Below are 18980 nucleotides of genomic sequence, written 5' to 3'. Positions count from 1 at the left end.
TTCTATCCAAGGTAACAAAAAAACTTATGGGCTACATAAACACATGCACTTACTTATTTTTTGCCTTTCTGTAAACAGTTTCAAATTTTAGCCCTTAATATTATCTCAAGTATATCAGACTCTCACATTTTAAATTAGTTTAGTAAATGCAATGTTAAGGGAAAAATAGCCAACATTTATATAGACATTTATAAAATGCTTTATATGCATCATCTTATTTGATTCTGTGATAAAATAATGGAGTTCTAGGGGACGTAGAGGGCCCCCACACTCAAGGGAGCCTTGCCTGGCCTCTTTTAAGGCCAGCCCAGAGTCAGTAGAACTGCAAAGGAAATGTAGATTGACCTTTGCAACAACCTAAAGAAACTCACCTAGATGACTCCCCCCACCAAGTCATGTCAATGAATGGACTTGAATGTTACCAGCCAATTAGCTTGGATCAAAGTGCAGTGACCCACCTCTACCTGAGAGAGGATAAAAAACCCTTGGGACATGGGAGTAGTTCTCTTCTTTCCCCTGCTCTTCTCCCTGTGCCTCTCCCCATCCTGGGACTTTATGCTGGGCCTGGGACGCTGGAGGAGGCAGCCACGCAATCCCCACTCTCCTTCTTTTCTATCTAGGTATGTATGGCTTCTGAACTCTAATTCTGAGCTCTCCCTTTACTAACATTTATTATGTTTTAATAAATGCTTAATGCCCAAAACTGGTACAGTAGCTTCTAATTTATAAGTAGCAATATATTAGAAGCCCCAGCTAAGTTCCCTAAAACTTAGGACAGAGACAGGCACCCCCTTATATTTTCAAATGACACAATCCTCACATTAACTCTGTTAAGTATATATGACAAGCATTATTAACCCCATTTTACTTATGAGGAAACTGAGTTTCAGAGAGGTTGTGACTTATCCAAAGTCACAGCCAGTAAGTGAAAAAATTGAGATCAAACTCAAGTTTTCTGACTCCCAGTTTCAGTGTTTTCCAACCAACCTATATCTCTCAAAAGCAATAAAAGCAGAATCCTGAAAAGTATTATATATCTGACACAAAGCATCATCCACCCAAGACTTCAAAATGAAGATAGCAGTCATGTAGGGATAATTCATCTATCAACATAGCTTCTGCCATATGTACTCAAGATAACATGGGTACTGAAGTCATGTGAAATGAGAAAAATGGGAAAATGTAGATTATCCCTTCCCCACAACACTATCTAAATGTGTACCTAGTGAGAGCAATGCCAAAAATGAAGGAAAAAAGTGTTAACAAAGCATTTAAAGAAAAAGCACAGAAAAGGTGAGGATTCACTAGAAAACATAGGCAAGTGAGACGGCTAGGGAACTAACATGCTATATTAAATACTTTTGGGGGGGGAAGATGTATGTATTGAGATTTCTGATTACATGTATAGTCCTCTTTTTCTGTACTTTACATATGAAAACGTTCACATTTGTTGGTGTTTGTCTAGTTCAGAAAAACAAAAAAAGTTTTAAAATAATTCTTGGCATAAAACCCAATTAAGCCAAAGCATCATAAAAGCATTTGAAGATGAAATCGTATCACATTTGGAAAATTACATAGTATTTTTAATGACCCCAAGCTGCTGCCTGCCAAAAATTATTATTAGCCCAAATATTTTGGATTTTATAAGGATGTAAATCATAGAACACCTGAATCTTGAAAAAATAAAATTGTAAAGTCACCCAAAAGGCAATGGAAATAGATATGGTATATCTTTAGCAGGCTGTACCACTTTACCAATGATTATTTACACACAAGAATTGGAAGAAAAGACACCATCAATATCCAAGTATTCTTGGAAAAAGGAGACCATTCACTCACATAGAGAGAATAAAAGTAAATATATGGAAAGCCAAGTGGTACATTGGCACCCAGGAGATAATAAAAGACTCACTAACCATGGGTCTCCCACAAGGCTCTGTCCTGGACTCTCCTCTATTCTCCCTCTAGATTACTTCATTTGGTGATCTTATGAGCTCCCATGGATTAAATTAGCTTCCCACTGCTGATGATTCTCAAATCTACAAGCATACCTCATTTTATTGTACTTTGCTTTATTACTCTTTGCAGATATTGCATTTTTTACAAATTGAAGATTTATGGCAATCCTGAGTCAACTAAGTCTATCGGTGTCATTTTTCCAATGGTGTATGTTCACATCATATCTGTATGTCACGTTTTGGTAATTCTCACAATGTTTCAAACTTTTTCATTATTATTATCATGTCTGTTATAGTGATATGTGATCAGTAACCTTTTATGTTACTATTTTAATTGTTTTGGGGCACCACAAATCATTCCCACATAAAACAGCAAAGTGAGTTGGTAAATGTTCTGACTGCTACACCAACAAGACATTCCCCCAGGTCTCTCCCTCTCCTCAAGCCTCCCTATTCCCTGCAATACAACAATAATGAAATTAGGCCAATTAATAACCCTATAATGGCCTATAAGTATTCAAATGAAAGGAAAAAGTCAACTGATATGGTAAAGTTCAGTCATCTTGTTTTAAGAAATTGCCACAGCCACCCCAACTTTCAGCAACCTCAATCAGTCAGCAAGACTATCCACCAGCAAAAAAATTACAACTTGGGCAGCTAGGTGATGCAGTGGATAAAAGCACTGGTCCCAGAGTCAGGAGGACCTGAGTTCAAATCCAGACTCAAACAACTGAAATTTACTAGCTGTGTGATCCTGGGCAAGTCACAACCCCAACTGCCTCACCAAGAAAAAAAAATTATTACTTGCTTGAAGGCTCATATGATGCTTTTTTTATTTTTAGCAATAAAGTATTTTTAATTAAGGTATGTGCATCTTTTTAGACATAATACTATTACACACACAGTACAGTATAAACATAACTTTTATATGCACTAGGAAACCAAAAACTTTGTGTGACTTCCTTTATTGTGATACTCACTTTACTGCAGTGGTTTGGAACCAAACCCACAATATCTCCAAGGTACAGCTGTACTTATGAAACCTACTTACCAACTATTTATAAACTTATAAACTCCCTGTTGACCTCGTCTTTCATCTCCAACTGCCTACAAGTTATCTTAAATAGGATGTCCAATATATAGATATCTTAAATTCCACGTTCCCAAAACTGAACTCATTATCTTTCCTCCAAGCCCTCTTCCCCTGTAAACTTCCCTATTACTATCAAAGGATATCACCATTGTCCAAGTCTCCCAGGCTTGAAACATTAGTGTCATCTTCAACTCTTCATTCTCTCACCTTCCCTGCCCTCCATATCCAATCTGTTTCAAAGGTCTACTGATTTCACCTTTGCAATCTCTCTCAATATAGGCCTCCTCTCCTATGCCACTGCTATCACGCCCGTGCAGGCCCTCATCACCTAACACCTCAATTACTACAACAGCGTGTTGGTGGGTCTGCCTGTCTCAAGTTTCTCCCCACTCCAATCCATCCTCCATTTAGTCATCAAAGAGATTTTCCTAAAGCACAGGTCCAATGTTGTCACCCTCACCCCATCCAAAAAAACTCCAGTGTCTCCCTAACACCTCCGAGATTAAATATAAAGCCCTCTATTTGGCATTCAAAGTTCTTCATAACCTAGCCACCCTCCCCCACACACCATTCCAGGCTTCTTACACCATACCCTGTCCTCCCCCCCATCCCCCCACTGACTCTTCTATTTAGTGGAACTAGCCTCCTTGCTGTTCCTCAAAAAAGATTCTCCATCTCTGCTCCAGGCATTTCTTCTGGCCCCTCAACCTTCCTCAACCGTCTCAATTCTAGTGATTATTTCCCATTTATACTATACATTGATTGTATATAAAAGTTTGCATGTTGTTTCTCCCATTAGATTGAGAGCTCTTTAAAGGCAGGGACTGTCTTTTGCCTCTTTTTGCATCTCCAGTGCATAACACAGTGCCAGGCACTGAGTAACACTTACAATGCTTATTGACTGACTCACTATCTCCAGCATATTGAATCAATCTTCTATGGAGGATTTAGGGAAGAATACAGATAAGAAATGTGCAGAGTGAAAATGTACAGAGGGCTTAGACTTTATGCTAATAACAGAAACACCCCCATGGAAGAAATCAAAGATCCAAAGATCCATTTAAGTCAACCAAACCTAGTGTAATAAGCTAGAAAATTATAAATGTATTAATTACTTACTTTCCTGATTGTTTTGATTATCTCCTTCAAATTCAGCCCCCTGGATAAATTGTACAATGTTATCTTTGAAGAATCTTTGCGCTAGATCCATTGCATTTTCTCCATTATCATTGAAGACTTTTAAGGCCTGCTTCACACTGCTCATTCTACTGAGTAAGAACTTAAAACAGTAAAGGTGACCTTCCATGGCTGCAAAATGAACTGTAAATAAAGGGGGCAAGTTAGCATCAAAACTGAAGTTTTTCCTTTAAAAAGTAGTCACAACACACCAGTTTTCACTTTCAAATGATTGGATAAATATGGGAGTCAAGTCTTCCTATCATATATAACTTTGCCATCCTGAGCAACAGAAGACATAGAACTTCCTTCCACCCTACTTCCAATCCACATCCTTTTCCAACAGACAAAAAAATGGTTGACTAAGTGCCTCCTCATACCTTGACTATTGCATTGCCCAGCCTGCTGGTTGGTTTTCCTGCCTCAAATCTTTCCCAACTCCAAACCATCCTCTACTCACCTGTCAAAGTGATCTTCCTAAAGCACATGTCTGACTGTCACCTCCATATTTAATAAATTCCAGTGGCTCCCTATTACTCTAGAATCAAATACAAATTCTCTGCTTGGCTTATAACAACTTGGTGCCTTCCTACTTTTCCAATCCTCTTATTTCTCACTCCTTTCTACACACACTCTAATCCAGATACACTGGCCCTCTCGCTTTTCCTTGCATCTCTCAACTCTCTGCCTTTTTCTCTGACTGTTCACCATGCCTGGAACGCTTTCCCTCTTCATCTCCACTTCCTGGCTTGCCTGGCTGCCTTCAATACTCAGCCCAAATCTCACCTTCTGTTTCCTCCTCTCCCCTCAACCCTACTAGTGCTTTCCTTCTGAGATGACCTTCCCTCTCCTCCATATATATCTTGTTTGTACACAGTTGTTGTACATAATCTCCCCCATAAGAATATGAGCTTCTTGAGGGCAGAGATACCATTTTTTCCCTTTCTTTGTATACCCATTGCTCAGCTCAGTACCTCACACATAGTAAGTGCTTCAGAATGCTTGTTGACTGATTAGCAATAAGACAACAGTAATCTATTTATATTTTATGTCTTTAAATTAATACCTGGAGGGTCAGCTAGGTGGTGCAGTGGATAAAGCACCAGCCCTGGAGTCAGGAGTACCTGAGTTCAAATCCGGCTTCAGACACTTGACACTTACTAGCTGTGTGACCCTGGGCAAGTCACTTAACCCCCATTGCCCCGCAAAAAAAGAAAAAAATTTAATTAATTAATACCTGGGGTAAAGAGAAATCTTCTTTTCCATTTATAATAGGGGCTGATAAATTTTAAATATCAATTCTTATTTTAATTTGGGGGTTCAGACTATATTGTATTGGCTACAGTGAGTATGCAACTCTATACCTCTTCAATGTCATTCCACATTCACAGAGAGCAGATTAGGAAAATTCCAATCTCATGTTTGTATGTGTATATATATACATTTATATATATGTGTGTATATATACATGAATATATATGATACCTAAATTAAATATTTATGTATCTCTTTAGGCAACATATTTTATTCCTACTGGGATTCACAGTTCAATCCCTCCAAGTGACACTACAGGTGAAGGAAAGAAGTGTATAAGTAAACTTGAACCAAATTCCTCACACCTTTCCTTTGTTAGCTTATATGGCAAAAACTCAGCTCTTCAATAGGTTGTCAGAATGCTCCCTTTTTGTTCTGGTTGTGAGTGTAGAGACTTTTTATGAGGCTACAACACTCATGGAATTTTTATAATTCTTTATACCTGAAAGTTAAAGTTAAAACTTAAAATACACAATGGGAAAGTGATTATTTGTATAAACATTTTAAAAATTGAAAATATGACTATCTCCTTCACTTACACCCTACTTCAGCCCCATGTTGTAGCACAAAGGTGGTCTAATGTTCCCCAAGGTTATGAGAATAAAGTACAATCTCTGGTGGGTAGGTCCTATCAAACTGGAAAGTTTTCAAATATGTATAGAGACAAGATAGTACATTTATTTATCCAAGGACCAGCCTACTAAATTTGGTAAGATCCACTGCCAGAAATTCTGAGGAATTTTTTTCAACTACAATTCAGAAAAACTTTCTATAAAGATGTAAAGAAGGTGCTTTCTATATCTGAAAAGACAACCCATATGTATTAAAATCTCAAGATTCTTTAAAGTACTTAATTATGTCTCAGTATACTTCTCTAGGTATATTAGTAACCATCAGATGCCTCATCATTATGACTTTGATAAGTAGAGAAAGGAAAGGCTAGCAAAATTTTGGGGGGAGGATGACAGGTTTATATGAATCTAAGTATAAGACTGATGAGTGAAACCTAGGCCTCCTAGACATGCTAGATTGAACAAAAGTCTATTACTTTGTTCAAAATAAAATCATCAAACAATAATTATTAATGGTAGCAACTGGTAGTTGTTAAGGAAAGGTAAAACCTAATCATTGTTATATCACTACTAATAAAAATGACATTTATGGAGCACTTTAAGGTTTGCAAAGTGCTTTACATTTATCATCTCATTTGATAGCACTATGAGAAAGGTACTTCAGGTATTTTCACTTTTTTTTTTTAATAGATGAAGAAACTAAGGCACAGGGATAGCATGTGACAGTCCCACATTAAAAAAAATCTAGGGAGGCAGCTAGGTGGCGCAGTGAATAGAGCACCGGCCCTGGAGTCAGGAGGACCCGAGTTCAAATATGGCCTCAGACACTTAACACTTACTAGCTGTGTGACCCTGGGCAAGTCACTTAACCCCAATTGCCTCACCAAAAAAAAAAAAAAAAATCTAGGAAGTAGAGGCAGCTAGGTGGCGCAGGGGATAGAGCACCAGACCTTGATTCAAAAGGACCTGAGTTCAAATCCAGCCTCAGACACTTGACACTTACTAGTTGTGTGACCCTGAGCAAGTCACTTAACCCCCACTGCCCCACAAAAAAAAAAAAATGTAATTGAAAATATTTAATAAATTTTTTTTTAAATCCAGGAAGTACTGGAAGTGGTATTCAAACCCAAGTTTTCATGATTCATATTATTCTTTCACTATATTTTAGTTTCAATGATTCATAACAACATAATATGGTACCCCTCAAAAGGTTAATCATATATAAAAAGAAAAACATAAAAGTTCGAAGGGTATAGAAACATTTCGAGACATTGTAAAAGAATGATTAAAAACTAGGTAACAGTTCCCTATCTCCAAGTTCTCCCCACCCTGATTCATCCTTCCACTGTGACCAATTAATTTAATAGACAGCTACCATCAACTTACTCCATTACTCCCATTATCTACTGAAAAAAAATTCTATCTTTTGCTTGGCATTCAAGAGTATCAAAAATTTAACTCCAAACTACCTTTTGAGTCTCATTTTATACTATAATATCTACATAGAGGCTGCTAGGTAGCTTAGTGGATAGAGCATTGAACCATGAGTGAGAAAGACCTGAGTTCAAATTTGACCTCAGACACTACTAGTTATGTGACCTTGGTGCAAGTCATTCACTTCTGTCACCTTCAGTTTCCTCAACCATAAAACAAGAATAATGATAGCACCTATTCCCACTCCCTGACCCTCACAATGAGGATTGTTATAAGGACCAAATGAGATAATATTTGTAATGCACTTGGCACAATGCCTGTCACAATAGGTACTTAATAAAGACGTTCATCATTAATTCTTTCCTTCCTTTCTACATTAGGGAACCTGTTTTCTCTAACTCCTAATGCTAACTACTTAACAGGGTTGTTTTGAGGAAAGTACTTTATAAACTGTAATAGGCTATATAAATATAAGCTATTATTGAACAGGACTATCAAGAACATCATTAGTTTTAGGAGTTTTTTTGTTTTTCGGGTTTTTTTTGGTGAGGCAATTGGGGTTGAGTGACTTGCCTAGGGTCACACAACTAGTAAGTGTTAAGTGTCTGAGGTTGGATTTGAACTCAGGTCCTCCTGAATCCAGGGCCAGTGCTTTATCCACTGCGCCACCTAGCTGCCCCGTTTTAGGAGTTTTTTAAAGCAATCAGTTTTAAACTTCATTTATACAGGATTAATTGCCATTCCCTGAATCCATCTCATGATTTATTTAGAACAATGTCCAAGAAAGTTATTTTTAATGTGCATACTTTTTGACCCAGCAATACTGCTACCACGTCTATATCACAGAGATCAACGGAAAAGGAAAAGGACCCATATATACAAAAATATTTATAGCAGCTCTTTTTGTGGTGGCAAAGAAGTAGGGTTTCCCATCAACTGGGAAATAGCTGAATAAGTTATGATATATAAGAAATGATGAGGGAATTAATAAATGGTCAAAGGATGTGAAGAGAGAATTTTCCTAAGAAGAAATCATGAAAAAATGCTCTAAATCACTACTGATAAGAGAAATGCAAATTAAAGCAACTCTGAGGTACTACTTCACACCTACCAGATTGGCTAATATAACAGAAAAGGGAAACTATAAATGGTGGAGGGGATGTGGAAAATTGGGACATTAATGCATTGTTGATGGAGTTGTGAACTGATCCAACCATTCTTGAGAACAATTTGGGACTATACCCAAAGGGATATCAAACTGTGCATACCCTCTGATCCAGCAATACCACAATATATAAAGAGATTTTTTAAAAAGGGAAAAAGATTTATTTGTACAAAAATATTTATAGCAGTTCTTTTTGTGGTGGTAAAGAATTAGAAATTGAGAGAATACCCATCAACAGAAGAATGGCTAAACAAGTTGTAATATTCGATTGTAAGGGAATACTGTTGTGCTATAAGAAAAGACAAGAAGGATGCTCTCAGAAAAACCTGGACTTACATAAACTGATGCAAAGTGAAGTGAGCAGAACCAGGGAAAACATTGTACATAGTAACAGCAATACAGTATGATGATCACTGTAAATGACATAGCCATTCTCAGGAATACAATGATCCGAGACAATTCCAAAACATTCATGATAAAAAATGCTATCTACCTCCAGAGAAAAAACTGATGGAATCTGAATGCAGATAGAAGCATACTATTTTTCACTTTTTTTTTTTTTTTTTTCTTTTGGTCTATTTCTTCTTTCACAACATGACCAATATGGATTACATAATTGCACATATATAAGCTATATCAGGAAAGGGAAAAAGATTTACACATACATAACTTTTATCAGGGAAGGGGGAAATTAGAACTTAAATTTTTAATAAATATTAAAAATTATCTTTGCATGTAATTGAGAAAAAATAAAATATTGTTTAAAAAAAGAAATAATGAGGGAGATGGTTTCAAGAAAACCTGAGAAGACTCATTTTAACTGATACAGGGTAAAATGAGCAAAGCCAGGAAAGCAATACATAATAACAACAAGACTGTAAAAACAAACAACTTTTAAAGATTTAGGAACACGGGATCAACACAATGAATGACCAACCATAATTCCTAAGGACTCAAGATGAACTATTCTCCTTGCTCCTGATAGAGAGGTAATAGACTCAGAGCACAGATTGAGACTTATTTTTTGGAACTTTGTCAATGCAGAAATTTGTTTTGTTGATTATGCTTATCTTTCATAAGAGCTTTGTTTTTCTTTCTTTTTCAACTGAGGGTCAGGTGGGTGGGAGGGAGAAACAGTTGATTTGGTTAACTGAAAACGTGAAATTTCATTTAAAAGAATAAACATTGCTAAATTCATAATTTTTAAAAGTCACATCATATACTTATCTCTACATCCTTACTCAAGCCCTTTGTCTGAAAGGCAATTACCCACACATAGTCCCTAGCAGGGCTCTGACTGTATCTCTCTCAGAGGAGGTACAAAAGCAACATTCTAAATGAAGATTTCCCTGATTATTTCCAGTCAAAAAGTCTTGTCTCCTTTTACTAAAATCTGTTTTGCAACTTCCCTATAAATCTTATACCCATGTATATCTTGTTATTTTACTTGTGCCTATGTCTTATTTTCCCTGTACCTTCTACCTATCTCTGTCTACCTCTAACATTTGTAGACTTCTTGAGTTGAACACTATTCTTACTTATCTCTGCATATCTCATTTAATAACTGGTTAATAAATGTTTGGAAAATGTCATTGAGTGAATTTTAATGTAAACCATTTGTTTCCCTAATCTTGCATGGGCTGTAAAATGATCATTGTTCAAATTCCAGAAATGCTGTCAGAAATTAAATATTCACACTCAAGAACCAAAACTCAAAGATTTGCTTCTTTTTTTAAAGTTGTACCTGGAAGGTTTCCATTCTGATCCGCATCTTCTATAGTGGCTCCCCATTTAATAAGAAGTTGCAGACAGCCTAGGCGCCCGTGAAAAGAAGCATAATGCACAGGTTTCCAGTCACACTTATCAGAAACATTGGGATCCTAGAGACAACATTCACATTTACTAAATTTTTCTGCCTATAATTTAGGAGGCACTTCATGTCCCCAACACCTTAATTCTACAAATTAGAATGGCTTGTAGCCTTTTAAAAATAAAAAGCAGGGGCAGGTAGGTGGTGCAGTGAATAACAGAGTACCAGCCCTGGATTCAGGAGGACCTGAGTTCAAATCTGGCCTCAGACACTTACTAACTGTGTGAGCTTGAGCAAGTCTTTTAACCCCAACAACCTCCAAAAAAATAAATAAATAATTTAAAAATAAAAAGCAAATACCATATATGACAAGAAAAACAGAATCTGGATAAAAACAAAGCAAGTATCATTTATGAACAATATTAATTATACTTCAGTCCTTTGGTAGACCCATGATTTTATCAGGGTGAGTAATCTGGTCACAACCCATCCAGTTCCACTCATCTTTCTGTAAATCCTCCATAGAAAATCTCTCCAATTAGTAGAGAGACCTTCATTTGGTTCTTCCGATATTTTATAGATACTAATGCAACAATGATTACTCTCACTACAAGATGGCCCACCTTTCAAAGCGTCTGTCTTTTCTACCATATCTCATATACAGCTCATCACTGAAGATATGCTATAATCTGCTTCTACCCAACACTCATCCATCCTTCCATTGTCTTCACATTTACATAGCTATTTAAGGTTTATTTACATTGTGCTTTTATCACAACAATTTTATAAGGTAGGTAATGCAAGTAGTATTATTGGAGTTTTATGAATGAAGAAATGAAGACTCAGTGAAGTTATGTGCCCAAGACACATAGCTACTAAGAGACATGAACATGACTCAAGCACAGGTCTTCTGTTTCCACATCCAGCACTGTTCTAATAGAGGATACTATCTCAAAAGTTAGTAACTATGGTATCTTAATTAACTGTCCTGATTAGAAATTAAAGCAGCTGGCTGACCAAGAGCAAGTCTATGAGTATTTACTGGGTCTCAGTTACTCAACTACAAAATGAAGTAACTGGACTAGAGTCCAGGTTTATAGAGAAAGTTTTGTAGCTACTATTGTCATTATACTAGATTATTAAATACCAATGAACTAATTATATATTGTCTGACTATTAAAATGATACTGAGGGGGGCAGCTAGGTAGAGCAGTGGATAAAGTACCAGCCCTGGTATTCAGGAGTACCTGAGTTCAAATCCGGCCTCAGACACTTGACACTTACTAGCTATGTGACCCTGGGCAAGTCACTTAACCCCCAATGCCCCACAAAAAAACTCCCCAAAACAAACAAACAATAACAACAAAAAAATGATACTGAGGGCACCTAGGTGGTGCAGTGGATAAAGCACCAGCCCTGGATTCAGGAGAACCTGAGTTCAAATCCGACCTCAGACACTTGATACTACTAGCTGTGTGACCCTGGGCAAGTCAATTAACCCTCATTGCCCCGCCAAAAAAAAAAAAAAGATACTGAGGGTGGGGTTTGAGTTCCGGTTTTAGGAAAGCAGACCCATGGGTTACCCCAAATCTGAAGTAGCCTACCCATTGAGAGAATTTAACCTACAAGTACAAGTTGGGGAATAACTCCAGGAGGAGGGGCTACAGTGTGGGCCAGACTTCGTTTGGGATCCATCTAGGATGTCCTAGCACTCATTGGAGAGATTCTGCATATCCAGGACTCTCCTTCTTATCCTCAAGGGGAAAATAATATTGTTTCTTTCATTCATTTTCAGTACTATAGTACAAGATAATAATTTTTTCTGGTATGTTTCTTTTTCTTAGGTTTGTTTTTGGGTTGTTTTGGATTAGTTTGTTTTGGTTTTGTTTTGGTCTGATGTTTTTGTGTGGGAGCAATGAGAGTTAAGTGATTTGCCCAGGGGTCTCACCAGTGGTATGTTTCTTTTAAAAGTCAAACACAGCTGTTCGTGAGGATCAACTTTATATGGCTGAAAACTTACTCATGACCTTCTATTATTAATGTGTCTATTACAAGTATGGAAGCCTGTACATGAGTGGCATAGATTGTTGCATCCCTTGAATAGTAGTATCTTATCAATTCACCCAAAGTTGCACTATGGATATGCTTCCATGTTCATTTTTTTCTTTAAATATTTGAGCAGACTTATTAGACTGTTTATCCATGGACATGTGAGCAGCTAGGTAGCACAATAGATAGATCAATGCACCTGGAGCCAGAAAGACCTGAGTCAAATCCAGCCTTAGATACTAGCTGTGTGATCTTGGGCAAGTCATTTGAACTCTGTTTACTTCATTTCTCCATCTGTAAAAATGGGAATAATTATAACACCTACATCTCAGAGATGTTATAGAATATCAAATGATGATAATATTTGTAAAGCAGTCAGCACAATACCAGTACATAGCAGATGCTAGATAAATGTTAGCTATTATCATTATTATTATTAATTATTATTATTACATGAGTCCACATAGCTTGTCTGAAATATTTATGGATTACATGCTCATAAGATAAACTTTGCCTATTGGCCTAGAAACCCTAAGTAAATCAGTCCTTAGTGCGTTAGTCAATAAAATTTTTATTAAGTACCTACTATTGGGCTGGACACTGTGCTAAGCATTGAGGAAACAAAGAAAGACAAAAAACAGGTCCTGGCCTCAAGAAGACCAAGTCATAATGAGGGCGAGGACAACATGCAAACAACTGTGTATAAGGCAAGATAAATATAAAAGACAAATTTGGAGATTAATCTCAGAAGAATGTCGATTAAAATCTTTTTAGGAGCCCTATACTTCTCTGAGACTAACCATACTTGTCCGAGTGAAGGGTGAGTGGAATGCCATGTGCATTGTGTGGAATCACTGAAGAAATTTCAGGGGTTCTGTGTGTCATGGGACCCAAAACAATTTTCACCCAGCAGAGTTTGGTTCCTCACAGAAGGTGAAGGGACCATTATTCCAGTAAACCCAGGTTATCCATGCTTGTTGGGAGTTCTGTGGGAACCAGGCCTTCCCTTTGAGGAGGAAGCTTAATGTTCTTTTTATTGTGTTTGGGCCTTTAACAAGGCCACAACCTAGGATAATTTTATAAAATTATTTTTATTTATTGACATTGTATAACCATATATTTGGGGTGAATATAATCTCTAGGATCTCTAGCTATGATAGGCCTGGGCCCTCACAGAAGACTGTTAATTTCTGAATTATTTAAAAACTAGGTGCTTAATCATTGCTTGGTGACTTGACATGATTTAATCATATGGATTCTGTTGAGAGACTCTATAACCTGCCCAAGCCCTAGAGTACTATCCAGAATTGGGGAAAATGAAAAACTAGGCTTAAATCATCACAGTTCATTAGTTGAGAATAGCAACTATTGAACTAGGAGAGAAAGGGGCTGAAGATGGAAGGAAGGAGTTGACACCCTACCAACTGATTTACCCCTTAGTCCAGATGATTACAATCTGAGGAAGTAATAAGCAAATAACAGAGATGACAAGTTGCTAATGTCTTATAAGGGCAGGGCAATTTTGGGTAAGGACTGCTCTTATTAGACTATCTGAGTCAATGGCTTTGTTTTGAACTGTGTCTATTGGTTAACCTACTAAAGGTAAGCATACTATCCAGAGCTTGTGAGCCATAATTTTAGGCATGTAGACCCAGAGAGTACCTAGACTGGAAGCAGGCACCCCTTTCTTCACACTCTCCCATCATCTTCCTCATCTATGAGAACGAGATATACTAAAAAAAGATAATTAAAGCAACCGACTATTGATTTTTCGAAAATCAATTGGGAAATGTGCTGAAACGGGTAAAATACCACTGGATAAGTGAAAACTGTCTTTTTCCTTATCTTCTGTGCCATGGGGAATAAACAGTATACAGCTGCACAGATATAACACTGAAATGACGGTTGCTGGGAAGACAGTTTAGAGCATTCTGAACTCATGGTATGGTATACTGATTCACCTCCATGTCACTTATTTGAAGTGTAACACTCCACATACATCCTAATCTTCCATGTTTCTACTACTCACTAGCACTATAGGCATACAGATCACAAAACTTTGGGATGCCAATAACTAATAGCTTTGGCAATGGTTCCTGAGTCCATTTCTGAGAGGATAACAATCTAAGGTGATTTCTGAAGTTAAACAATCTCCAAGATAGAGTGTATGCATTGCTCCTTGGACACTTTCTACATCCCACTAATGTTCTGATTAATCAACTAGCTTTCACACTTGAGTCTCTTTCTCAGATTATCTTTGCATTCTTCAGATACTGGAGAGTCTCCAAGCTTAAATTTTCTAGATACACATGAAACTGAAGGTTCACTGACAGCACGATCCCTTTAATTCCTTGTAAGATTCTGCACAAGAAATCTGGATTATCAGGGTATTCAAGCACTGAGCCCCAGCTTATTGACTGTGGTCCTCAGACAACAGAGCTGGTTCAAGTCCACACCAGTACTCCAGAATTATCTGCCTTGTCTGGACACAACTCACTTTTCACTGGCACAATAAGTTCCCTAGCAAATCAATAACAAAGTTAGAAAGAAATTACAAGACTCTGAAATTATACTCTTACTATTAAGAAGCAGCCTGGTGTAGACTACTAAGAAGTAAGAAAATCTAGATTGGTATTACAGCTTTTCTAATTACTCAGTGTGTGACTATAGTAAAGTCTCTTAAACTCTCTTAGCTTATATCCTTAACTGTAAAATGGAAATAATAATCCTACTTGCAGTACCCCCTTCAGAGGGTGTTACTGAGGAAAGCATTTAGTAAATTATTTTGCAATATAACGTGAACCATCATCGACATCATTATTGTTATTACTAAATTACATATTCCAAAATGTTAATATGAATCCCTTACCACTCCACTTCTGAGCATAACTTGTAATGTGTAAGAATGTCCATGTGTTGCAGCAAGGTGTGATGGAGTGCATCCACGATCATCCCGAGCAGAAAGATTTGCTCCATTCATTATGAGAGCCTAAAAATACATAAAATAGAACCTGTGATTTCAAGGTATAGTCCATGTCGATACTATCTTTTTGTTTCCCCAAAGTATTGATGGATATTTTCATAGAGAATACTAGCATTATTATAAATACTGTTTGAAAGCTAGCACATGGGAGAACCAAACAAAAGAAGAGAGACAGAAACCCAGCCAAACTCTTCCATCATTTCCCTTCAAACAACCTTAAAATGACATGTCAAATTGAATTCTGGAAATTTTGCTGTAGCCAGCAAAAGGTCAGGGTGAAACATTTTTCAATCCTAAAACAACTTAGGAGGCTGGAAGGAAAGATCTGACACTAAAGTGAGAAACAACTTACAGCACACACTTAGGCAACACCAGTGATAGGCCTTGGATGTGGCTATGACAGCAGCAGCAATATTATCTTTGGGAACTCTCAGCCAAAAGACATTAATGACAGAGAGGAGCACTAGCACTTGCAGCTACAAGGGAGCAGAGGCCCTTCCTGCGTAAAGACTAGAGCATAGGCCAGGAGAGCAGTGACCACACCTCTCCCCAAATCATACCATCTTGGAAGAACCAAAAACTTACAGACCTCCCAAAACTATCTCTGAAAACAGCAGTATGAAAAAGCCTGAAACTTAGGACAGTGCCATGCCCTTCCTCCCCCCACGTAAACAGAACTCAACTTTAATATAAAGTTCAAAGTCAAGAAATAGGCTAGAAAAATGAGCAAACAACAAAAAAAGAACCTGACTATAAACAACCACTGTGGTAACAGGGAAGACCAATACAACACAAACCCAGAAGACAACATGAAAACAGTTACAAGCAATGCCTCAAAAAAAAGTGCATTGGATACAAGCCCAACAAGATTTCCTGTTAAAGTTAAAGAGATAAAAGTAGTAAAGGAAAAATTGGGAAAAGAAATGGGAGTGATGCAAGAAAATTACAAAAAGAGTATTAACAGGTTGGTAAGAGAGGCACAAAAACAAACTAAAGAAATAAAACCTTTAAAAACAGAAATGGGCAAATGGTTAAAAAGGCACAAAAATTCACTGAAGAGAACTCCTTAAAAAGCAGAACTGGTCAAATAGAAAAACAGGTACAAAGCTCACTGAAAAAAATAATTTCTTTTTTTTTTTTTTTTTGGTGCGGCAACTGGGGTTAAGTGACTTGCCCAGGGTCACACAGCTAGTAAGTGTCAGGTGTCTGCGGCCGGATTTGAACTCAGGTCCTCCTGAATCCAGGGCCGGTGCTCTATCCACTGCGCCACCTAGCCGCCCCAAAAATAATTTCTTAAAAATTAGAATTGGGCAAGTGGAAGTTAATGACTCCATGGGACATCAAGAAACAATAAAGTCTTAAGAAAGAAAAAAATAGAAGAAAATGTGAAATATCTCATATGCTTTATATGTATTTGTTTACTTGTTTTCTCCCTCATGTTGTAAGCTCATTGAGAGTAAAGACTATCCTTTGCCTCATTTTATATCCTCAGTGTTTAGCATAGTGCCTGGCACATAGCAGGTGCTTATTAATTGTGTATTGACTGAATGAGCCAACAATTATGTTTTTCCTATTAGAATGTGAACTCTTTGAGAGCATGAACTTTTATTTTTATATTTATATCCCTAGCATAGTCTTTTAAATATAGGAAATGCTTAATAATTGTTTTTTTTCCATTTATTCATTCATTCTTTCCTTCTTTTAGTTGATTGTAAGAAGGTAAAGATGTGATACATTGTTGAATATCTCATGAAAGCCTACTTGTTCTCTAATAATATTCTCATCGAGGGTGCTCTAAATTCATGTATAGAGAACCTTCATAAAAATTATATATAGATGGGAGTGTAAACAAATAGGTTGATTATTACTGCTTGCTTACTCAATTACCTGTTTGGGTGTTTATAAAGTACAAGATTTTTTCCCTTTTCCTTTGGTATCTTCCCTTCCTTCATATGCCTTATATCTGAATATTACATTTATATATAAAATATGTAAGTCCTTAAATGCCCTCACAATTGTTTAATCTCCAGTATGCGTCTCCTCTATATAAACTTGGTCCAATCTAACAACTTTTTACATTTTGTTCTCATTGGTGTCTTTTCTACCTCCTCTACAAACACCTAAGGGACTGTAATGTTAGGGTATAAAAGGATCATAACAAAACATATTATTTAACAACAAAAATAAGTGGTTGAATAAATTGGGCATGTTGAACCTAAAAGAAAAAAAAAGGTTGGTGAGAGAGATGCAAGAGGACAGGGATGAAAACTGTCTTTGAGTATTTACAGGATCATAAATATAGAGCTAGAAGGGACCTTAGGAGCTCAATCTGCTCAATTTATAAATGAGGAAACTGAGGCACAGAGAGATCAAGTTAATTGTCCAGGGTCACAAAACTGGTAAGTGTGAGAGATGTGATTCGAGTTCAGATCTTCCTGTCTGCAAGTTCAGGGCTCCATCCACTACAGCACTTAGTTGCCCATAGCTATCACAAGGTAGAAGGATAAGACTTGTTTTGCTTGAATCCAGAGGGCAGAACTATGAGCAAACAGGTTTAGAGAGATAAATTTAAGCTTGATACAAAGGGAAAAATTCTAGCAATTTAATCCATCCAATAGTGAGGTAGGCTGCCTTGGAAGGTAGTGGCTTCCTTTTCATTAGACGATTGTAAGCAAAGGTTATGTGTCCACTTGTCAAGGAGATTTGTAGAGGAAACTTTTTTTTATAATAGGTTAGATTAGATGGTCTCCGAGGTCCTCTCCAATTGTGAGATTCTGCGGTCCTTCATTGTTCACTTCTTCCTCTGTCTCAAAAGCAATTATCACGTTCAATCTCATCCCCTTCCTAGTATATTTTCAGATGTTCTCTGATTGCTCTCTGTAGCACTTTCCCTCTTTTTAACTAGCTCATTTTTTCTCCACAAGTTGTTTCTTTGGGATCATTTTGGGGTTACTATTCTCTCATATTAGTCTTTTTGGCAATCAAATAATTCACTTCAAATGGATCTATGATCTCATCAATGTGGATATTCCCCCCAAGGACACAAACCAAAAGCAAGTCATGTCTGCCCATCCTGTGCAACTGTTGTCTCTGCTATTTGCCAACACATGGGGGTTCCTTCCTTGGGTTCTCTTGACATGCCAAAGAATCCAATAGAGCATACAGCTATCCATCAGTTATCCCTCATTTTGATTGTACAACCAGGCCATAATCTTTTTCACTCACACATTTCTTTGATGATATCACTTACACTGATTCTCTGCTGTAAATCCTCACTTGCCATGAGTTGTAGCCTGATCAAATCTACCACATGCCTCTGCATGGCAAGGTGATACTCAGTTTGAATTCCTTGCAGACTAGTGTTTCATGATTCAAATCCATGTAATAGAAGAAGAATATTGGCATTAAAAAGACACTTTTGTTTCT

At 37.1% G+C, this 18980-nt stretch overlaps 1 protein-coding gene across 1 annotated transcript in view; it reads right to left on the bottom strand.

The window, feature by feature from the left end:
• Positions 1-18980, bottom strand: part of ANKRD42 (ankyrin repeat domain 42) — a 100620-nt gene that overhangs the window by 51610 nt on the left and 30030 nt on the right. Inside the window, exons 4-6 of the mRNA XM_043997131.1 lie at positions 15441-15560; positions 10457-10592; positions 4171-4371 (exon numbers count right to left, since the gene is read on the bottom strand). Of these exons, the coding sequence (XP_043853066.1) occupies positions 4171-4371; positions 10457-10592; positions 15441-15560 (457 nt within the window). The remainder of the gene's footprint in view (positions 1-4170; positions 4372-10456; positions 10593-15440; positions 15561-18980) is intronic.

The sequence above is a fragment of the Dromiciops gliroides genome, chromosome 3 (assembly GCF_019393635.1).
Source record: "Dromiciops gliroides isolate mDroGli1 chromosome 3, mDroGli1.pri, whole genome shotgun sequence".
In the NCBI taxonomy this organism is placed as follows: domain Eukaryota; kingdom Metazoa; phylum Chordata; class Mammalia; order Microbiotheria; family Microbiotheriidae; genus Dromiciops; species Dromiciops gliroides.
This window is presented reverse-complemented; position numbering and strand designations above follow the sequence as displayed.